Source organism: Pelophylax lessonae (assembly GCF_965119305.1).
Source record: "Pelophylax lessonae genome assembly, chromosome: 2".
Taxonomy (NCBI): Eukaryota; Metazoa; Chordata; class Amphibia; order Anura; family Ranidae; genus Pelophylax; species Pelophylax lessonae.
In genome coordinates, this window is record NC_138769.1 from 438,379,424 (window position 1) to 438,401,296 (window position 21,873).

General features: G+C 44.6%; 1 protein-coding gene across 1 annotated transcript in view; it reads right to left on the bottom strand.

Moving 5' to 3' along the window:
• Positions 1 to 21,873, bottom strand: part of SH3RF3 (SH3 domain containing ring finger 3) — a 673,946-nt gene that overhangs the window by 107,861 nt on the left and 544,212 nt on the right. Inside the window, 1 exon segment of the mRNA XM_082246695.1 lies at positions 9,021 to 9,191. Within this exon segment, the coding sequence (XP_082102821.1) occupies positions 9,021 to 9,191 (171 nt within the window).

Sequence of the window (21,873 nt, forward strand, 5' to 3'; positions counted from 1 at the left end):
GATGGCCGCCAGCACATGTCAAACGAAGGAGAACAGCAAGAAGGTAAGACCATGACAGTACCTCCCCCTCAAGGGCCCCTCCTCCGCGGAGTAAAGAACGGTTTCTGAGGGAAGCGTGCGTGGAAGGCTCGGAGCAAGGCAGGAGCATGGACATCTGCGGAGGGAACCCAGGAACGCTCCTCTGGACCATAACCACGCCAATGAACCAAAAACTGCACCCGACCGCGGACCAGGCGTGAGTCCAGGATATTGCTCACCTCATACTCCTCACGATTGCCCACTTGGACCGGACGAGGCCGAGGAACCGAGGAAGTGAAACGATTACACACCAGTGGCTTCAACAGGGAGACATGAAACACGTTGGAGATCCGCATGCCAGGAGGAAGCGCAAGGGCATAGGCTACCGGGTTTACCCTGCGAAGCACTCGGAAGGGACCAACAAAGCGAGGCGACAGCTTGGGAGTGGGCACTCGAAGGTTGAGGTTGCGGGTGGACAACCATACACGGTCTCCGGCCTGGTAGGAAGGAGCAGGCGCTCGTCTGCGATCAGCCTGGAGTCTCTGGCGCTGCGCAGAGACCTCAAGGGACTTCTGGATCTGTACCCAAGAAGCACGTAGGACGGAAAGGTGATCCTCCACAGCCGGAATATCCTGGGGAGAGAATACCTCCGGTAACACGGCAGGTTGGAACCCATAATTGGCCATGAAGGGAGACGTCCCAGAGGAAGAGTTCACCGCCGTGTTCCTGGCAAACTCAGCCCAAGGCAGGAGGTCAACCCAATTGTCTTGGTGATCGGAGACATAGCAACGAAGGAATTGCTCCAAGGCCTGATTGGATCGTTCTGCGGCCCCATTGGACTGAGGGTGGTAGGCCGAGGAGAAGGAGAGATGAATCCCCAACTGGGAGCAAAAGGCGCGCCAGAATCTGGACACAAACTGACTCCCCCGATCCGACACAATCTCCTTGGGCAAACCGTGCAACCGGAAGACCTCCCTGGCAAAAATCGTGGCCAACTCCTGTGCAGAGGGTAACTTCTTGAGAGGAACACAGTGGCACATTTTGGAAAATCGATCCACAATCATGAGAATGACCGTATGGCCTCGGGATGCAGGGAGGTCCACAATGAAATCCATCCCCAGGTGTGACCATGGGCGCTCCCCGGTGGCTATGGGTTGCAGAAGGCCCAACGGAAGGTGCCGAGGGGACTTACTCTGGGCACAAACGGAGCATGCCGCTACATATGCGGCGATGTCGGAACGTAGGGAAGGCCACCAGAACAGACGTGAAACAGCCCAGGACAGCTGAATCTTTCCAGGATGCCCCACGGTCTTGGAGTTATGGTAGGTTCGCAACAACCGAGTGCGCAACTCCTCAGGCACAAAACATCTGCCGTTGGGTCTCCCAGAGGGAGCACCAGATTGAGCCGCCAAAATCTGCTCACCCAGGGGAGAGGTCAGGCTGGTGCGAATGGCGGCCAGGATCTGATTCGGAGGTATGACCGAAGTCGGAATCGACTCCTCCCTGGACAGGTCGGAGTACTGCCGTGATAAGGCATCCGCCCTGATGTTCTTGGAACCGGGTAGGTAGGAGACCACGTAATTAAAACGTGACAAGAACAGAGCCCATCTGGCCTGACGTGGTGTCAATCTCTTGGCCTCAGAAAGGTAGGTCAGATTCTTGTGGTCCGTCAGGATGAGGACCGGAACCACCGAACCCTCGAGCAAGTGCCTCCATTCTTTAAGGGCCTGCACGATGGCCAATAACTCCCTGTCACCAATCTGATAGTTGCACTCCGCGGAAGACAGTTTCCGGGAGTAAAACCCACAAGGAAGCAGAGGACCCTCTGGTGTTCTACGCTGAGACAGAAGGGCGCCTACTCCCGTCTCAGACGCGTCCACCTCGAGGACAAAGGGCAACCCAGGGTTGGGATGCGACAGAATCGGAGCCGACACAAAGGCGGACTTTAGAGCCTCAAAAGCTCGGATGGCCTCGAGCGGCCAGACCTGGGAATTACTGCCCTTCCTGGTCAGATCCGTGAGGGGCTTGGCTAGCATGGAAAAGTCCCTGATGAACTTCCGATAATAATTGGCGAAGCCCAAAAAGCGCTGCAGGGAGCGAAGACCACTGGGCTGGGGCCACTGTAAGACAGCCGAAACCTTCTCAGGATCCATGGAGAACCCCTCAGCGGAAATGATGTAACCTAAGAAGGTTACCTGGGATCGGTGAAATTCGCATTTCTCAAGCTTACCGAACAGCTTGTTCTCTCGTAACCGTTGCAACACTCGTCTGACATCCAGAATGTAGGCCTCCATGGATTCAGAATATACCAAGATGTCATCCAAATAGACCACCACACACTGCTGCAACAGGTCACGGAAAACATCGTTAATGAATTCCTGAAAGACTGCGGGCGCATTGCACAACCCAAAGGGCATAACCAAGGATTCATAATGACCGGTCCTGGTGTTAAACGCGGTCTTCCACTCATCGCCCGCCTTGATCCTTACGAGGTTATATGCCGCCCTCAGGTCGAGTTTGGTAAAGACCGTGGCCCCTTTAAGGCGATCGAACAGCTCGGAAATCAAGGGTATCGGGTAAGCGTTCTTGATCGTGATGCGATTGAGACCCCTGTAATCGATGCAAGGCCTCAACTCACCGCCCTTCTTTTTCACAAAGAAAAATCCAGCCCCTGCCGGGGACGAGGATTTGCGAATGTGTCCGCGTGAAAGCGCCTCCTTCACGTACTCCTCCATGGCCTCATTCTCCGCTACCGACAGTGGATAGACCTTGCCACGAGGAGGAACGGCACCAAGTTGTAACTCGATGGCACAATCGTATGGGCGGTGCGGAGGTAGGGCAACCGCGCGCACCTTATCGAATACATCCCGGTACTCCTCGTATTCAGGAGGCAACAGTGAGTCCGAGGAAGTACACAGCAACTTAACAGGCCCATGGATGCAACTAGCCCCACACTGCGGTGACCACGAGAGGATCTCGGCCGATCTCCAATCGAAAGTCGGATTATGCTTCTGGAGCCAGGGGTACCCCAAGACCACCGAGTAGTGTGGAGACGAAATAACCTGGAAGCAGACCGACTCTCTGTGAACGGCACCAATGGCTATTCCCACTGGAAGGGTCTCATGAGTCACCCCTTCTGCCGTCAATCGCCTCAAGAGCCAGTGGAGAACCTCGGGCCTGCAGAGGAATGGAATTGGTGGCAGCGAACACACTATCAATGAACAAACCACCAGCACCAGAGTCCACCAACGCCTGGGTCGTCACTGAGCCCCCGACCCAGGAGAGGACAACAGTGATCAGTGGTTTGTCAACACGGGAAACCGGGGACGAGGAGACTCCACCCAAGATCTGCCCCCGACAGGATCTCAGGTGCGAGCGTTTCCCGGACGGTTCGGACATGCCAACCGAAAATGCCCACCGAGACCACAGTACATGCATCGACCCTCGCGTCTTCGGAGTACCCTCTCCCCCTCGGACAGGCGAGCAAAGCCCAGCTGCATGGGTTCACCCCTAGCCAAGTCATCCCCAGGAGGCGAGGGAGGAGAGGGAGGCACGGGTGGGACAGCAAAGGTAGGCGCCAATCTGTTAGGAGGCCTCCGCAGACTCTCCTTAAAGGAAGGTCTCTCCCTGAGTCTGGTGTCAATCAAAATCAAGAAAGAAATAAGAGACTCGAGCTCCACTGGTAGGTCCTTAGCTGCAACCTCATCCTTCAAGGCATCCGAGAGACCATGAGAGAAAGCAGCGACCAGAGCCTCATTATTCCAGCCCACCTCTGCTGCCAGGGTACGAAACTCAATGGCGTATTCAGCTATGGATCGTGAACCCTGTCTGATGGACATAAGGAGCTTCGCAGCAGAGGCAGCACGAGCCGGCACATCGAATACCCTCCGAAGAGAAGCAACAAAACCGGAAAACTCGGCAACCACCGGATTGTTGTTCTCCCATAAAGGGCTGGCCCAGGCCAAGGCCTTGTCCGAGAGCAGCGAAATTAAGAAGCCCACCTTTGATCTCTCAGTAGGAAAGGCATGTGGCAGCAACTCAAAATAAATGCCCACCTGGTTAAGGAAACCTCGGCACTGAGTTGGCTCTCCCCCAAAGCGCTGTGGAAGGGGGGCAGAACCGGTCATACCCCGAAACACCGCAGGCGCAACAACAGGTGTCGGGGTAGACTCTGGCGCAACAACCGGAGCGGCAGTAGGAGCGGGCCCAGGAGCGACAACCGACCCATCGGCAACGGGAGCGAAATGAGCCATGCGTTCAAGCAGGGTTTGCAACGCCACGGCGAACTGACCCAACAGGTGATCCTGCTGATCAAGTCTGGCAACCAGCGTGGGTAGCGAGGATGGCCCTGTACCGTCAGAATTCATGGCTTGGTCCTAATGTCACGGAACCATGAACCAGACGTACAACAACAGATAAGTGAAAATAAGAAGGCTTTATTGAAAATCAAGCTGTAAAGCAAAAGTCCAAACGGATGGTGAAACCGAGGCAGAGTCCTTGCGAAGCCAGAGGTCAGGGACCAGGAGGGTAGTCAGACGAAGCCGGGATCAGGAACCAGCAGGGTAGTCAGACGAAGCCAGGATCAGGAACCAGCAGGGTAGTCAGACGAAGCCAGGATCAGGAACCAGCAGGGTAGTCAGACGAAGCCAGGATCAGGGACCAGAAGCAGCAGCAGTCTTAGAAGCATGTGAACACAAGAGGACCAAGCAAGGAACTGAAGCCACAGACCTCCTATATATATGAGCTAGGCATCCAGCTCCTCCCAGTGGGAAGGAGGAGCCGCAGGGTGGGAGGCTACAAGAAAACCCAGAAACCAAGATGGCCGCCAGCACATGTCAAACGAAGGAGAACAGCAAGAAGGTAAGACCATGACAACTGTGAAGACTGAGGATGGGGGACTGTAAAGTCTGAGCTTGAGAGGGAGACTGTGAGGACTGAGAATGGTGGACTGTGAAGACTGAGAATGGGGGACTGTGAAGACTGAGGATGGGTTGGCTGTGAAGCCTGAAGATGGGGTGCTATGAAGGTTGAACGTGGCATCTCATGGCAAAGAACTCTCTGAGGATCTAAAAAAAGGAATTGTTGATCTACATGAGTGAAGGCAAACCTTGACACCCCAGATGGTTTGGAACTACATTTCCCATGATGCTCATGCACTCTGAAATGTAGTTGAGCATCATGGGAAATGTAGTTCTAAAACATCTGGGGTGCCAAGGTTTGCCATCACTGCTCTACATAAAGATGGCCTAGGCTATAGGAAGATTGCCAAGACCCTGAAACTGAGCTGCAGCACGGTGGCCAAGACCATACCTTGGTTTAAAAGGACAGGTTCCACTCAGAACAGGCCTCGCCATGGTCAACCAAAGCCTCTTCTAAAGATGATGCACAAGAAAGCCTGCAAACTGTACAAAGACAAGAGTGCCTTGCCTACAGTTAAGCATTGTGGTGGGAGTGTCATGGTCTGGGGCTGCATGAGTGCTGCCGGCACTGGGGAGCTACAGTTGTTTGAGGGAACCATAAATGCCAACATGTACTGTGACATACTGAGCATGATCCCCTCCCTTCAGAGACTGGGCCGCAGGGCAGTATTCCAACATGATATCGACCCAAAACACATCTCTAAGACGATCACTGCTTTGCTAAAGAAGCTGAGGGTAAAGGTGATGGACTAGCCAAGGATGTCTCCAGACCTAAATCATATTGAGCATCTGTGGGGCATCCTCAAATGGAAGGTGGAGGAGCGCAAGGTCTCTAATATCCACCAGCTCTGTGATGTCGTCATCGAGGAGTGGAAGAGGAATCCAGTGGCAACCTGTGAAGCACTGGTGAACTCCATATCCAAGAGGGTTAAGGCAGTGCTGGAAAATAATGGTGGCCACACAAAATCTGGACACTTTGGGCCCAGTTTGGACATTTTCACTTAGGGGTATACTCACTTTTGTTGCCAGCAGTTTAGACATTATTGGCTGTATGTTGACTTTTTTTGAGGGGACCACAAATTTACACTGTTATACAAGCTATACACTCACTACTTTACATTACTTTACATTGTAGCAAAGTGTCATTTCTTTAGTGTTCACATAAAAAGATATAATAAAATATTTACAAAAACGTGGGGGGATGTACTCACTTGTGTGATATACTGTACATATATATATATATATATATATATATATATATATATATATAGTGGGTATGGAAAGGACTCCCCCCCTTTAAAATAATCCTATTGTGTTGCTTTGGAACCTAAAATGAAGACAGACACAGCTTTTTGTTTTGTCCAGCTGTATTTACTAGTGCAGCTTTTAACATCCAAGTGAAAGCTATAACACCATTATGTCATAACAAAATATAAAAAAAAAAAAATCAAAAACAGAACAGAATTACTGAGTCGGAAAAAGGTCACCCACATCTTATGTCAGGATTTTGTTGAGCCACCTTTTGCTTTAATTACAGCCTTTAGTCTGTTTGGACATGTCTCTACTAACTTTGCACATCTAGAGTATGCAATATTTGCCCACTTTTCTTTGAAGAACTGCTCAAGTTCAGTTAAATTTGATGGTGACCGTTTGTGGACTGCAGTCTTCAAATCATTCCACAGATTTTCCACAAGGTGATAATTTTCTATACCCACTGTATATATGTATATGAGCTGTTTTAATTGTTTACTTGCAAATTAAATTACATTTCTGTCTATTCAGTCTTGAGATTTACACAGCCCTGTCAGACAGCATAGTGTACTTGGTGGGCTGACTTTTCTAAGTCAAAGTCTTTTCTAAGTTTTCTAAGATATCTGCGTAACAGATCTGCATTTTCTAAGTGCTGCATAACAGGACATTGCAAGGAGTGGAAATTAAGTTACATTCAAATATTTATACCAGTTGAATTAAAAAATGCAATAAATTATCTTTTCTTAAATAATTAAAAAAAAAAAAAATATCTGTCTGGCTTATCTTTAAATAAATGTTACTATCTTATCTTTCTATTAAAAGCCTAGACAAGGTTCTTACCCCAGTTCAGCCACATCAATCATTTAAAAGTATAAGTACTTGATGTTGAGTTTGATGTTCACATTTTTTGGGATACATAATAGATTGGACATTTTGACCACACAGTCATGCTTTAAAAATTCGTTCTTTGTTCTTTTTGTTCTTTTTATGCTTGGGTGTCAGGATATATGGCTTTTTAATAGCTTGTCTAAATTAAACATACTTCCAAAGTGATTTCAGTTTTAGTATTTAAAGGTGTTATCATCCTTACCTATAGATTTATTCAGTTATGTTTTAGACCGCCTAATGGTTACATTACGTACATCCTGATTCTTGGAGGAATAATGTATTCATCTTAAAACTAGCTGTAACTAAGAATCCTTTCTTTGGTTTGTTTTATTTCTGTATGAGGGGAAAAAGGTCATTTAAACCCTTTATATCATGCAATATTGCCATTTAGAGACAGGCGTCTGCCTCTCTACAGGTTTTACACCTATAGTAAACTAGTAAAAGAACACAAATAACTTTTTAGTATTGTTCTGTGAACTCTTACAGACCAGTAATGTATCAATGGCAGCAATGTTTGAAGCCCTGTCAGACAGAAGGTATGACAAGAAACAGATCAGAAGAGTAGAGACCAGACATACAGAAATAAAACCAATGCTACATATAACATTACAAATTGGCTAATGATACATGAACTATGATAGATTTATAAACAGTTCCAATATAGTTTCACAACATCATGATACATAGTTCTTACACATTTTCAAATTGTTGGAAAAACACGTGGCACAAACTATAATTGCATTTTTCTCAAAGGTTTTCATATGCTTTTTCATCTATCAATGGCATCTGCATATTTTAAGACATATCATGCATTAAAGGCCTATTAACCACTTTCAGGCCGCCCACCGTACATATACTGTGGCAGGGCGGCCGTTCTGTGCCAGATCACATACCTAGCACTTGATCTGACACTTCCGGGTCTGGTGCATGTGTGCACCGCCGTTGGCCCACTCATGCTGTGATTCTACACAGCGGGAGCTGATCGGCGGTTACGGTGGATTCGATGTCTGCCGGCAACCACTGATGCTTCGGTACACAGGCAGAATGGCTGCCTATGCAAACAAAGCAGATTGCCGTTCTGTCAGTACAGAAGGCATGGATCCTGTGTTCCCTTAAAGCACGAACACCGATCCATGCCTTCGACTAGTAAAAGCATCTCCCCCACTACACTAAATCACAGGCTTGGCACACAGTTAACCCTTTGATCGCCCCTGATGTTAACCTCTTCCCAGCCAGTGTCATTATTACAGTGACAGTGCATATTTTTTAGCACTGATCATTGTATTAGGGCCACTGGTCCCCCAAAAATTGTCAGAAGTGTCAGTTAGTGTGCAATCTGTCCATCACAATATTGCTGGCCCGCTATAAGTCACTGATCGCTGCCATTACTAGTAAAAATAATTAAAATAAAAATAAATAAAAAAATATCCCAAAATGTTTGTAAAACGCTATAACTTTCGCGCAAACCAATCAATATACGCTTATGGGGATTTTTTTTTTACCAAAAATATGTAGCAAAATACATAATTACCTAAATTGATGAAGAAATTTGATTTTTTTTAAAAATTTTATTAAATATGTTTTATAGCAGAAAGTAAAAAATATTGTTTTTCTTTTCAAAGATTTCTGTCTTTTATTTTTGTTTATAGCGCAAAAAATAAATCTGCAGAGGTGAGCAAATACCACCAAAAGAAAACTCTATTTGTGGGGAAAAAAAGGAGATTCATTTTATTTTGGTACATTGTCGCACAACCGCGCAGTTGTCAGGTAAAGTAACGCAGTGCCATATCACAAGGTGGTCAGGTGGTTAATGACCCAACTTTACAACCTATTCTGGGGTCATTTTGTCAAGTACTGTATGTCAGTTATTACAGAATAATTGGCATCTTGTGACACTCAATGCAAACTGATGGTAATTTATGGTGATAATAGAAATGTTCTTACCTAGAAACTGGGGTAACATAATTGCCTGGGAAAACTCCAGATGTGCCAGTCCGGAGGGATGTGCCTTTGAACCAGCCATCTTGGCATTTTTCTATGACTCTGTACATCTCTCCCTTACGCAACTCCAGCTCATCATTCTTTTGTGGCTTGTACGCATATAGGGCTAAATATCTGTATAGAGATTAAATAGACTTAATATTCTGATATAAATGATATAAGGTAAGAATAAACACAGACATTCTTATTTAAAGAAACCAATTTTACTTTTGATAAATCGATGAGGTAAAACTTGCACAAGTGAGAATCATAATGGGTCTCCCAGGACTGAAACACTTGTCTACATTGAGCCATCTACATAATAGATCAGTGTAGAGAAATATTTGGATAAGCATTCTTCCTAAAATGAATGTAAAGTGTAAGATGAGTAGCCATTAATATAGGTGTCTTGTGCTTTACCCAATCAAATTGCAGCTCAGGGAAAGGCCAAACTTCCAAATAGTGCAAGAAACGAAAACCAAGAGCACCAATTGTAATGTTCTTTTTTAAATTGTAGTAATTTCGATAAGTGCATACAGTATATCACAAACACCCAGGGGAAGACTGACAACTCATTGGGCCCCCGGGCAATAGGAGATCACAGGGCCCTCTGTTTCCCTGCCCACACTCAAACATAACAGAAAATGACATTCTACACTCACAAGGTTACATCAATGCATAGATCACATTTATACAATGTCTCTATTATTCCCCATTGCTTTAGGGCTCTTTCACATAGGCAGCCAGGAAGTGGTAAAAGCAGGCAGTTGAGCCATGGTTTTTACGCCCACCACCACCTAAAGAACGGTATGCAGCTGCTCACAGCTGTACAAATGGCACAGCACAGTACTGCCTTTTAATGCAATCCATTTAATTGTATGAGGCTGCATCACAACAGTTGTTATCGAACTCCCGCTCTCTCTTCAAAGCCAATCCGCAACTCTTCCACAAAATGCACGTGGTTGCAGAGCGATAATGTGGCATTTAAAGAGTTAAAACAGGCTGTGAGGAGACGACATATCACCCTCCATGAAAGATCTCTGACAAGCGATCCACCATGGATTGCTTTTCTGAGAAGTAGAAAGAACAGACCCCTCTACCCATGTTCCTTGATACCCCTCGCACTGTGACCCCTCTACCTATCCCCCCATACCCCCTCACTGTGACCCCTCTACCCATTCTGCCCCCGATACCCATGCACTGTGAAATCTCTACACCCCAGATACCCCTGCACTATCACTTCTCTACCTCACAGATATCCCCAACACTGTGACCCCTCTACCCATTCCCCCCCTAATACCCATGCACTGTGTCCCCTCTACCTATACCCCCGACATCCCCGGTACTGTGACCGCTTTACCCATACCCCCCCTCACTGTGACCCCTCTACCCATTCTCCCCTCCGATACCCATGCACTGCGACCCCTCTACAACCCAGATATCCCCTGCACTGTCACCTCTCTACCTCACAAATTTCCCAGCACTGTGACCCCTCTATCCATTATTTCCCAACCCCCTACGTTACCCCCCCCCCCCCGCTCGCGATGTGACCCCTCTACATATTACTCCCTCTGATACCCCACACACTGTGACTCCTCTACCCATCCCCCCCTCCGGGTAACCCCACAATGTGACCCCTCTACCCATCTCCCCTTACTGTGACCCCTTTATGCCCCTGATACCTTTAGCGCTATGACTATGCAAGATACCCCCCAGATACTCCTTCACCACTGTTTCCCCCCATACACCCTAGATATCCCCCCGCACTGTTATCCTATCAATACAATACCCCCTTTTCTAATGAAAATACAGTTGTTACATAGTTAGTCAGGTATAAAAAAGGACACAAGTCCATCTGGCTCAACCAATAAAAAATAAAAAACAAAAAACAGTAAAGAAAACACAACCAAACAATCTCATATACACAATCCTATACCCAAAGTTTATCTAGAGGAAAGTGAAAAACCCCAGAAAAGCATGATCCAATGTGCTACAGCAGGGGAAAAAATTCCTTTCTTATCCCCCAAGAGGGGATCAACTTTACCTATAAATATTAGTACCCAGTTGTATTATGCACCTAGGAAAGAATCCAAGCCATTTTTTAAAGCAATCTATGGAGCTCTTACTGTAAAAATATCTTTTCGTATTTGGAGACAAAATCTCTTTTCCTCTAGACGTAAAGAGTGCCCCCTTGTCCTCTGTGATGACCTTAAATTTAATAACTCAACACCAAGTTCACTATATAGACTCCTTATATATATTTATACATGTTGATCATATCCCCCCCTTAATCTCCTCTTTTCAAGAGAGAATACATTTACTCTAATCTTTTCTCATAGCTGAGCTCCTCCATGCCTCTTATCAGTTTGGTGGCCCTTCTCTGCACTTTCTCCAGTTCCCCGATATCCTTTTTGAGAACTTGTGCCCAAAACTGAACTGACTATTCTAGATGAGGTCTTACTAATTATTTATACAGGGGAAAAATGATATCTCTCTCTTTGGAGTCCATGCCTCTGTTAATACAAGAAAGGACTTTGCTTGCTTTAGAAACCGCAGCTTGACATTGCATTATTAAGCTTATGATCTGCCAGAACACCCATTTCCTTCTACGCTATAGATTCCCCCAGTTCTACTCCCACTAGTATGTATGATGCATGCATATTCTTAGCCCCCACATGCATAACTTTACATTTATCAACATTAAACCTCATTTGCCACATAGTAAGTTGGAGACATCCTGTATGGACATTATTCCACTACATAGCTTGGTGTCATCTGCAAAGACTGAAATGGTACTTTTAATCCCAGACCCTATATCATTTATAAAGATATTAAAAAGTAATTGTCCCAAAACTGACCCTAGGGAACATCACTGATAACCTTAGACCATTCAAATTGAGAAACACTAACCACTTCTGTCCCTGAATTCTATCTTTTAGCCAGTTTTCTATCCATTTACAAACTGATCTTTCCAAGCCTGTAGACTTTACCTTACATACTAGCCGTGTGTGGGGAACTGTGTCAAACGCTTTTGTAAAATCCAAGTATACTACGTCCACGTCCACTTCTGTCTCTCATGAATCCATGCTGTCAGTTGCTTAAAATATTTTTTTCCAGCAAGAACACATCTATGTGGTCTTTTATTAAACTCTCCAGTATCTTCCCGACTATAGAAGCTAAACTAAAAGGTCTATAGTTACTTGGCAAAGACTTTCATCCCTTTTTAAATATAGGCACCACATTGGCCCTATGCCAATCCAGTGGTACTATTCCAGTTCTTAAAGAGTCCCTATAAATTAGAAACAAAGGCTTTGAAATTACAGCACTCAATTATTTTAGGATGCGTGGGTGGATGCCATCTGGTCCAGGCGCTTTATCCACCCTTATTCTGTCTAAATATCTCCGGACCATATCACTTTGAGCCATTGTGGATCATTTGGGGCTGTGTCAATACTGTCCTCATTATGGTCATGAGCTCCCCCCATGCTCCTTTGTATATACAGAGCTGAAGAAAGTTTTTAATAAATGTGCCTTCTCTTTGTCCCCAGTCACCCACTCCTGATTATTTTGTAAAGGGCCTACATGCTCAGACCTAACCTTTTTACTGTTAATATATTTAAAGAATTTTTTGGAGTTTGTCCTGCTATCTTTTGCATTTTATCATTCATTTTGAATTTTTGCATCCCTGATTTCCTTTTTACATATTCTGTTATATTCTTCGTAGCAATTAAACAATGATAGTATTACTTCATTTTTATAATTTTTAAAGCTTATTTCTTATTATTTGTAGCTTTTTTATCTTTGGCCGTAAGCCACATAGGTTTTATATTTAGCCTTTTAAACGTATTGCCAATGGGAACATTCTTTGTCGTGAGTTTGCAGGCAGTCTTTTTGAAGAATTCCCATTTTTGTTCTATGTTTATTGATGCCAATATTCCCTCCCAGTCTAAGTCTTAGAGAGCAGCTCTCATCCTTGGAAAATTTGCTCTGTTAAAGTTAAGTGTTTTTATATTTCCTGTATGCGTTTTCTGCTTACAGCTAACATTAAATGAAATCATAATATGGTCACTGCTACCAGATGTTCTTTTATATGAACATTAGTAATAAGCTCTGCATAGTTTGAGATTACCAGGTCCAGCAGAGCATCATTTCTAGTAGGGGCCTCAATAAACTGCACCATAAAATTGTCTTGTAATAGGTTTATAAATGTTTGCCCTTTAACTGTTCCAGCAGTGCCATTACTCCAGTCAATGTCTGGGTAGTTAAAATCCCCCATTATTAACACTTTCCCAGCCCTTGCAGCAGCCATTTTTATCTGTGTAAGGAGCTGAGTCTCCACCATTTCATTAAAATTGGGAGGTCTATAATAAACTCCAATGATAATCTTTTTATTATGCACAACCATGTACATTTCCATCCATACTGCTTCAGACTCATCGTATGCTCCATCAACTAGGTCCTCTTTCACACTCACAACGAGATCACTTCTCACATAGAGACAGACACATGTGTGCTGCAGAATGCAAGAGAATGCATATCAATACACATACTATGAATGAATCCCAAGTACTTTTCTTTTCTTTTCTAAAAAAGGAGGGAATTTTTCCACAGTGTCGCTGAAGCTATTTTAGATACTACTAAGTACTACTTAGTGGACACCGTTGTTAAGGAATTGTGATTATGTAGAATTGTTTGCTACATTGTGCAAGCTCTTAGGCCCCATTCACGCTTGTGCAACTTCAAAATCGTGCGATTTCCATTGCGATTTTACAGTTCGACTTGATGAACTTTAACACAATTTCTATGCAACTTTAGATGAGCGCAACTTTATTACGACTTGGCTTTGACCAATGCGATTGTTTGTGCTCAACAAAGTCACTGGACATGTGCAGAATGTAAAAATTCATTTCATTTCATTTAATCATTTTCTAACAAATTTCACATTTTCAGAACAATTTGAATTCTGTGTGAAGAATAGCTGGTTGTTAAGGAGCAGGACAAGAAACCGACTGCTGCGTTCTTAACCACTTCTGGACCGGAAGGATTTGCCCCCTTAATGACCAGGCCATTTTTTGCAAATCGGCACTGCGTTATTTTAACGAACAATTGCGCGATTGTGTGACGCTGTACCAAAATAAAATTGATGTCCTTCTTTTCCCACAAACAGAGCTTTCTTTTGGTGGCATTTGATCACCTCTGCAATTTTTATTTTTTGTGCTATAAACAAAAAAAGAGCGACAATTCTGAAAAAAAAAAAAAAAAAAAAAAAAACAATATTTTTCACATTCTGCTATATAACATTCCCAAAAAAAAAAATTAAAAAATCGAAATTTTTTAACATTTTAGGCCAATTTGTTTTCTACTACATATTTTTGGTAAAAAATAATTGCAATAAGGGTATTTTGATTGGTTTGCACAAAAGTTATCGCGTCTACTAACTATGGGAAAGATTTATGTCATTTTTTGTTTTTTGTTTTTTTTTTACTAGTAATGGCAGAGATCTTTTAGGGAGACTGCGACATTGCGGCAGACAGATTGGACCCCTAACTGACATTTTTGACACTTTTGGGGGGACCAGTGACATTACTACAGTAATCAGTGCTAAAAATATGCACTGTTACTGTAATAATGACACTGGCAGGGAAGGGGTTAACCTAGTGGGTGATCAAGGGGTTAAATGGGAGCCTAGGGGAGTGATTCTAACTGTGGTGGGTGGGGTTTGTGAAATGATCACAGAGACATGTGAACCTATATAGCAGGATCACATGCGCTCTGTGATCATTCCGGAGAGAAGAACGGTCAGCTGTGTTTACAACAGCTGCTCATCCTTCTCTCTCAGTGGGAAATGATCATGGGTGTCCGGCGGCGCACGCTCGCCTCCTAGCTGGAAGCGCGCGACTGAAGTATACCTACGGCGGTTTGCGCAGGAGGGGCTGCGGTCCTTAAGTGGTTAACAACCAATGATTCATCAGCTGTCAGAGGGTTTCCCCACTGAAGGCAGAATATAAACAAAAGAATGACAGCAATGAAAAATAAAGGAAAGTACCAGCTTCCCCCCTATCAATACCAGGCTCTTTGGGTCTGCTATGGATTTTAAGATGAACCCCTCTCCAAAATTGAAAAAAAAAAAAGAATGCATTCACCCCCCCCAAGTCCATACCAGACCCTTACCCAAGCATGCAGCCTGGCAGGTCAGGAGAGAGCAAGCACCCCCCTCCCTCCTGAACCATACCAGGTCACATGCCCTCAACATGGGGGTGGGGCTTTGTGGTAGTGGGGCCTCCCCCAATGCACCTTGTCCCCATGTTGATGGAGACATGGGTCTCTTCCTCACAACCCTGGCAGGTGGTAGTGGGGGTCTGTGGGTGCAGGGCCTTTTTGGAATCTGGAAGCCCCCTTTAACAAGTGGACACCCAGATCCTGGCCTCCCCTATGTAAATGACTATTAGGTACATTATACCCCTACTGCCTCTGACACAAAAAAAAAAAAGAGGTCCATACCCGGTTAAGGCTCCTGCCATCTGACAGCTCCACTGTCTTGCAGTTTTTAAAGTGGAACTTTAGTCAGAAAATGAAGTCCTGCTAGATCACTTCAGGTAGGCCCCTTTTGCAGGTATAGCATAGCATACGTAAAACATTTAAAATAAGAGCCTATACTGTTTATAGTCCAGTAATAAACTGTTTAACCCTGCTCTGCACATGCTCAGTTTCTCTCCCATTTTAGGCATTTTTAGGCACTGCTGAGTTTGTAGAGGCCAATCTGCTGACAGCCTTAAAGCAGAATTTAACCCTCCTATCCTCTACAGCCAAGGAAGCTTCTTCTGTTTAAACTGCAACTGCGATGGTGCAGCACATGTGATCAGTTATGACACCAGCCATTTGATGGTTTGACAGTTTGGTTAAGGACACAAGCAAATGTGACAGTTGGCAATTCCAGCATTCCAGGAATGTAACTATTTTCCGAACCCAGTAAATTGATGGGTTTAGTTACACTTTATAATTTACAGATGTTTGGGGGCTCTGGGCTTCATCAAAATTGCAGCCTCCAGCAAGAAGCAAGTTATTATGGGTAAAGTTCTGCTAAAAATACCTAAGAGGCGGGGCCACTCGATGATGTTACTGGGTGACCACGCTGTCTTGTGATACCATCAACCCAGCATGCACTGGTTGATGATATCACAAGGGGTGGTACCACTCAATGACATCATCAGGGGCCCCACCCCTTAGTTATTTAAAAACTGTCAGGCAGTGGAGCTGTCACACGGCGGGAGCCTTTATCGGGTGCGGATCTCTTTTTTTTTTTTCTCGGGTCGATGGTGGCGGCGTTCATCGTGATTGACGCTGGATTTACTTCGGGGGAATATTGTTTCTGTTTTTTTTTAATAAAGGAATTGTCAAAAACTGGCTGGTCTAGTATGGATTTTGGGGGGGCGCAACGCCATTTTTTTTTTTATTTTGGCGTGGGGTTCCCCTAAAATCCATACTAGACCCGAAGGCATTGCCGGCATTACTTTTTTAAATTCAGCTGTCAGTGGTGAAACCCACTGACAGCTGATGATTAATCAGTTCTTTAGGAGCGGGGCGGAAAACCAGCTGCTGCTATTCTTCACACAGAATTCAAATCAGTTGGTAGATTTTCAACCGATTTGAATCTGAAACATTCTGAAAACTTGGAATTTGTTAGAAAACAAATACATGAAACAAAATTAGTTTTAACGAAATTAGTTACCATTGCAATTCGGAACTAATTGGACATGTCTAAAAGTTGCACACAAGTCACATGTATATCATGCAGCTGTGACTTTTTATGCAACTTTTGAGGGTTTACATTGAAGTCTATGGCCATGAAGTCGCATGAAAGTTGGACCAAAGTAGTGCAGGAACTACTTTACAGTGACTTTAAGTCGCTCAGGTATGCACGGTACTCATTAGGAAACATGGGGCGCGACTTATTATGCGACTTTGGGTTCCAAAGTCACATGAAAAGTTGCAAAAGTGTCAATTGGGCCTAAACTCAAAGTGTATGTTCATTATATTTATTTATTCATTATTTAGATTATATTTATATGGCTTTCCAATAAAAACATTTTAATGTGTTTTTAATGTGTTTATTCTCCATTATTGTAAAGGTAGTATGATAATGAGAATGGATGAATGAATAGCATAAAAGGATATACTCCGCAAATGTAATGTTCCCATATGTAGCTTCTTTCAAGTATCTGCTTACATTTTGCACAGGTGAGTGGACTTATTACATACCATTCTTTTCCCCTACTATCTCCCCTGCTATCTTAATTAGGTTACTATCCCACACTATAACATAATGAAATCCTTCACATTATTTTTCTCCTCTACGACTGTTGGAATGGATGCTGGTAACAAGTCATACCTGATGTACCGGAACATAAAAGAAGAAAACACTTTCATCCTTCATTCTTATGACCCTGACATCTCAGTTGCAGCATTGATGATGCATAAATTGTATTGTATTATTTCATTAAAAATGATCTAACTATTAATGTCAGTGAGCAACTAGATAACAAAGGCAAAACTGTTTCAATTCAACCTAATTGAATAACCTCGGTTAATTGCTCTCAGTCAACTCTGCAAAATTGGAAATAGCAAGTGTTACTCAAATGTGCATTTAACTTCAAGAAAGATCAAATGAGTAACAAAAAAAAAAAAAAAAGAAAGAAATACACCATATATTATTGTGCAGAAAATTCTGCTTTTTACTGCCTGCTATAGGCTTGTTCACACCATCCCACCTGCTAATAATGGGCTAATTTAGCATGTGGACTGGTGGCCATTGTGAAGCAGCAATGGGGTGAGGTGCCTTCTGTTATTACAACGCAAATCACTGTTTACCTTTTTTTTTTTTTTTTAACCCCATTGAAATGTCACAAATAATTACATTTATATGCACCACAGCAGAGCTTCAATGTGGTCTGAAGCATTGACATGGGGTGTGGTATAAAAAAATGCAGTGTGTCTGCTTATTTTCACCAAAACTCACCTTCACGCAGCACTGTGGTGTAAACAGGGCATCCAGAAAACAATTGTTTTTTTTTTTTCCACAGTTGGTTTATTTGAAATAATTATTGTAACATATAATTGTTTTTATGTGCCCAGATGTTGAGCTAGCATTAGTCTGTGCAGATAAACGTAGCTTAACTCATTTGAGTCCTAAATGTTTACACCCTAGATAATATTCATTTATGGTATACTGTATAGTGAACTAACTTTAGTTCACTAAACACAAATCTTAAAAACAAAAGCCAGAACTTCCGGTTCCGGCGCCACATGAAGCAGGAGTGAGAGACGGCGGCTCCGGCATAATCGGCATATAAAGGCTCTTCTACACCGCTCCGACTGCCTCGGATCCCAGCCACACTTGCCCCTTGAGGTACCGCTGCACCTAGCCGATCTAATGGACCGCTTCGTGGTCCACAACGGGACCGGATCCACCGCGCTGTCCCGCCAGGACTCACAGCAGCACGGAGCACCCTCCCCCACAGGCAACATGGCCGCTGCTGAGCCCATGGATGGCGCAGCTTCCCCTCACATGTCGGCTGCACACCCCGCTACGCCGGAAGATACACAGTGCCATAAAATGGCCCAGGCTGTCGCAGCTATCCTCTCTCCCACCATTACAGAGGCTGTGGAGAAGGCGGTTGCGGCGGGGATAGCTCAACTTAGAAAAGATCTTGCTGACCAGGCCAAATGCCTATCTGAGGTGGAACACAGAATTTCTGACATAGAAGATGAACTCCAATCATCCTTCACTAAAGAAGCCAAGCTTGCTCAGACACAGCATTACATTCTTGACAAGCTGGATGACTTTGAGAATAGGTCAAGAAGGAATATCCTGCGAATCACCGGGCTGCCTGAATCCTTCAATGCCAGCATGCTTACGGAGGTATGTACCACGCAGATCCCACAGATCCTTGGCATCACCACCGCCTGCACGATAGAACAGGCTCACCGTTTGGGAGCTCCCTCTAATGATGGCAAGACGCCTCGTCTCGTCATTGTACGGTACCTCAACTATTCTGACAGACTGGCTATTCTCAAGTCCTTCAAAAATGCAAAATCGCTTGTTCCGGATAGCCACAAGCTTTTGTTGTTTGCTGACTACTCACAAGAAGTCGCCCGTCGGCGTAAAGCTTTCCAGCCTTCCTGTAATGCCTTGTTCCATAAAGGTATTAAATTCACACTGGCATACCCTGCAGTTCTACGTTTTACAGACCAGCATGGAGAAGCCCTTTCTTTTTCTCATCCTGATGAGGCGGCTGACTACATCAAATCTCGCCTGCATATCAGCATGGATTCCCCTGCTGCACCCTCCTTTTCCCCCTCGACCAGAGATATCATGAGCCCCAGGAGGGATTCGCCCAAGAGAGCCCGAGTGTCATATAACCGCTGCCAGGACGGCCCGCGCTAAAGGCCTCTAGTATCGTCTTCTCTCAGGCTAAGTTTGCTATCAGGGGCACTGTGACACCTTACTCAGGTTATTTTATTACTTGCCATCTGGGGCGAATAGCATATGTCTTATGTTTTTCACTTCCTAGATGCCTGCTGCATTTTGCTATTCTTTGTGACATGTTATCCTATTTTTTTTTTGCTCCTACTATGATGTTGCTTATAACCCTCTGCATTCCCACAGCCTTATCGGAGTGCTGACCCCTCTCGCTATAGGTGCTCGGCTAGTATACTGACTGTCCTCCGAGATTCTTTCCTCCTGTGAGCCACTGTATCATCCTCCCGATGGCGAGCGGTCTCAGCTTCAACGCCGGTAACGCTGTCGGTAACGTGAGTTTTATGTGGAAAAAAGTGAAGTCCACACTTCCTTTATTATGTGTTTTGTTGTTAACTGTGATCTTCAATGTTTTTTGCTCTCTATGGTTAACGACCTTCCTGGTCGGGTTAGCACTATACCCATACCCATCTCCATTTGCTCCTGGCATATCCCCCTGCTCTTCTTCGTACCGATAGCTTTAGCCACCGATCTACCCACCTCCCACTCACTACTCTTCTAGTCCTTTCTGTAAGACCCCCCCCCCATCGATCCTCCTTGATCTCCAGATAGTCTCTTGGAATGTCAAGGGACTTCGTTCACCTAACAAACGTATGGCCATCCTCAGGCAATTGAAAAGACTTAACACAGACAGCGCTTTGCTGCAGGAAACTCACCTTTCCTCAGCTGACTTCGAACGCATGCGCAAACTTTGGGTGTGCCGAGTCTTCGGATCGGCCGCATCCAAAGGGAAAGCAGGTGTTATGATTTTAGTGCACAAACGCCTTACATTTGACTGTTCCCCCCTATTCACCGATGATCAGGGGAGACTCCAAATCCTCAAGTTGTCCCATGGCCCTAAGGAAGTTATCCTGTCCAATGTGTATGCTCCCACACCCTCGACGCAGTCCTTCTTCGGCACGCTCACGGGCATACTGGCTCCTTATATTCACCTTCCCCTGTTAGTAGGTGGCGATTTCAATGCTGCCATGCACTTTACCGAGGACAGATCATTGAAATTGCCTGCAGACACTGCCCATCCCCCCACCTCAGTCTCTGCTCTGTCGGTTTTTGCTGGCAGCCTGCAACTTACTGATGTTTGGCGATTGGCTCATCCCACAGATAGGGAATTGTAATGTTCTGGTACCTCTGGTACCCTTGTTCCATATTTCTCCTTTGCTAATTGCGTCCCATCTTGTGTAACAAGAGACGCATATACCTTTAAGACCGGATGACATCATTGCCGAGCGCCGCTATGAGCGGCTATTTCAATCGCCGGCTTTCTCTCACTCATCGCTCGTTCAAACCACATGTTCACCGCACCTTCTCCTGTGAAGTCGGAGCTGCTGACATTTCCTTTGCTGAACTGACGCCGGAACCTCGCCGCTGATCCGTATCTCGCTACGGGATCACCTCTCTATCTATGGACATTGTTACTACTAACCTATCTAAGTGATAAGTACCCCACAGGGGATTCCTTACTAACCAATCTCCTACTGTCATCTACTGAAATTACCAGGACTATCTATCTATCTATTCCATACCATCTGCATAGACTGTTAGCTCTTGGGACTACCTTCAACTATCCTTGCACTAGGTTACTCTGTCTAAGTATACTCCATCTGTGTCCTCTTACCATCTACACTATACTAGACATCAGAACCTATCTGCTTTACCATCACCTGCAACTCTCCTAATATTACTCCTAGTAATCACCATACAACCTGTCTCTCATCTATACATTCTCATATGTTCTATCCCTCCACTAAACATCTGATTGAGTATATGTATATTGCATAACAGGCTGTACACCGTGATGAAGTCCTGAGCGTTGGATAGGTTTATTCAACAGTATCTCTACAAGGCTACTGAGTGTGATAATTCTGCAGCTGAAAATCCATCCATTAACAAAAACGCATGAACTTTACAGATTGAACGAGCCTTAAAAAAAATATGGATTCAGCAGAATTACCCACTCATGTACTACAAATAAAACAGCAAGTAGATGCATTGATCCTTGCGCTTACAGAGGTACAAAACGAAAATCAGACCTTGAGACAGCAGGTTGGCCGTCTCACACAGCTTTCTGCTACTCAGCCCCGTGAGCCTAAGATAAACCCTCCTCTAGTGTTTTCTGGTGATCGGAGCAAATTTCGTGAATTTAAAAACGCATGTCGTTTGTTTTTTTTGTTAAAACCTCTAACCTACACCACTGACCAAATTAAAGTTTGTACCATCATCTCCTATTTAACGGGTGAACCCCGGGCCTGGGCAGACGCTCTCTTTGAAAAGGATGATCCA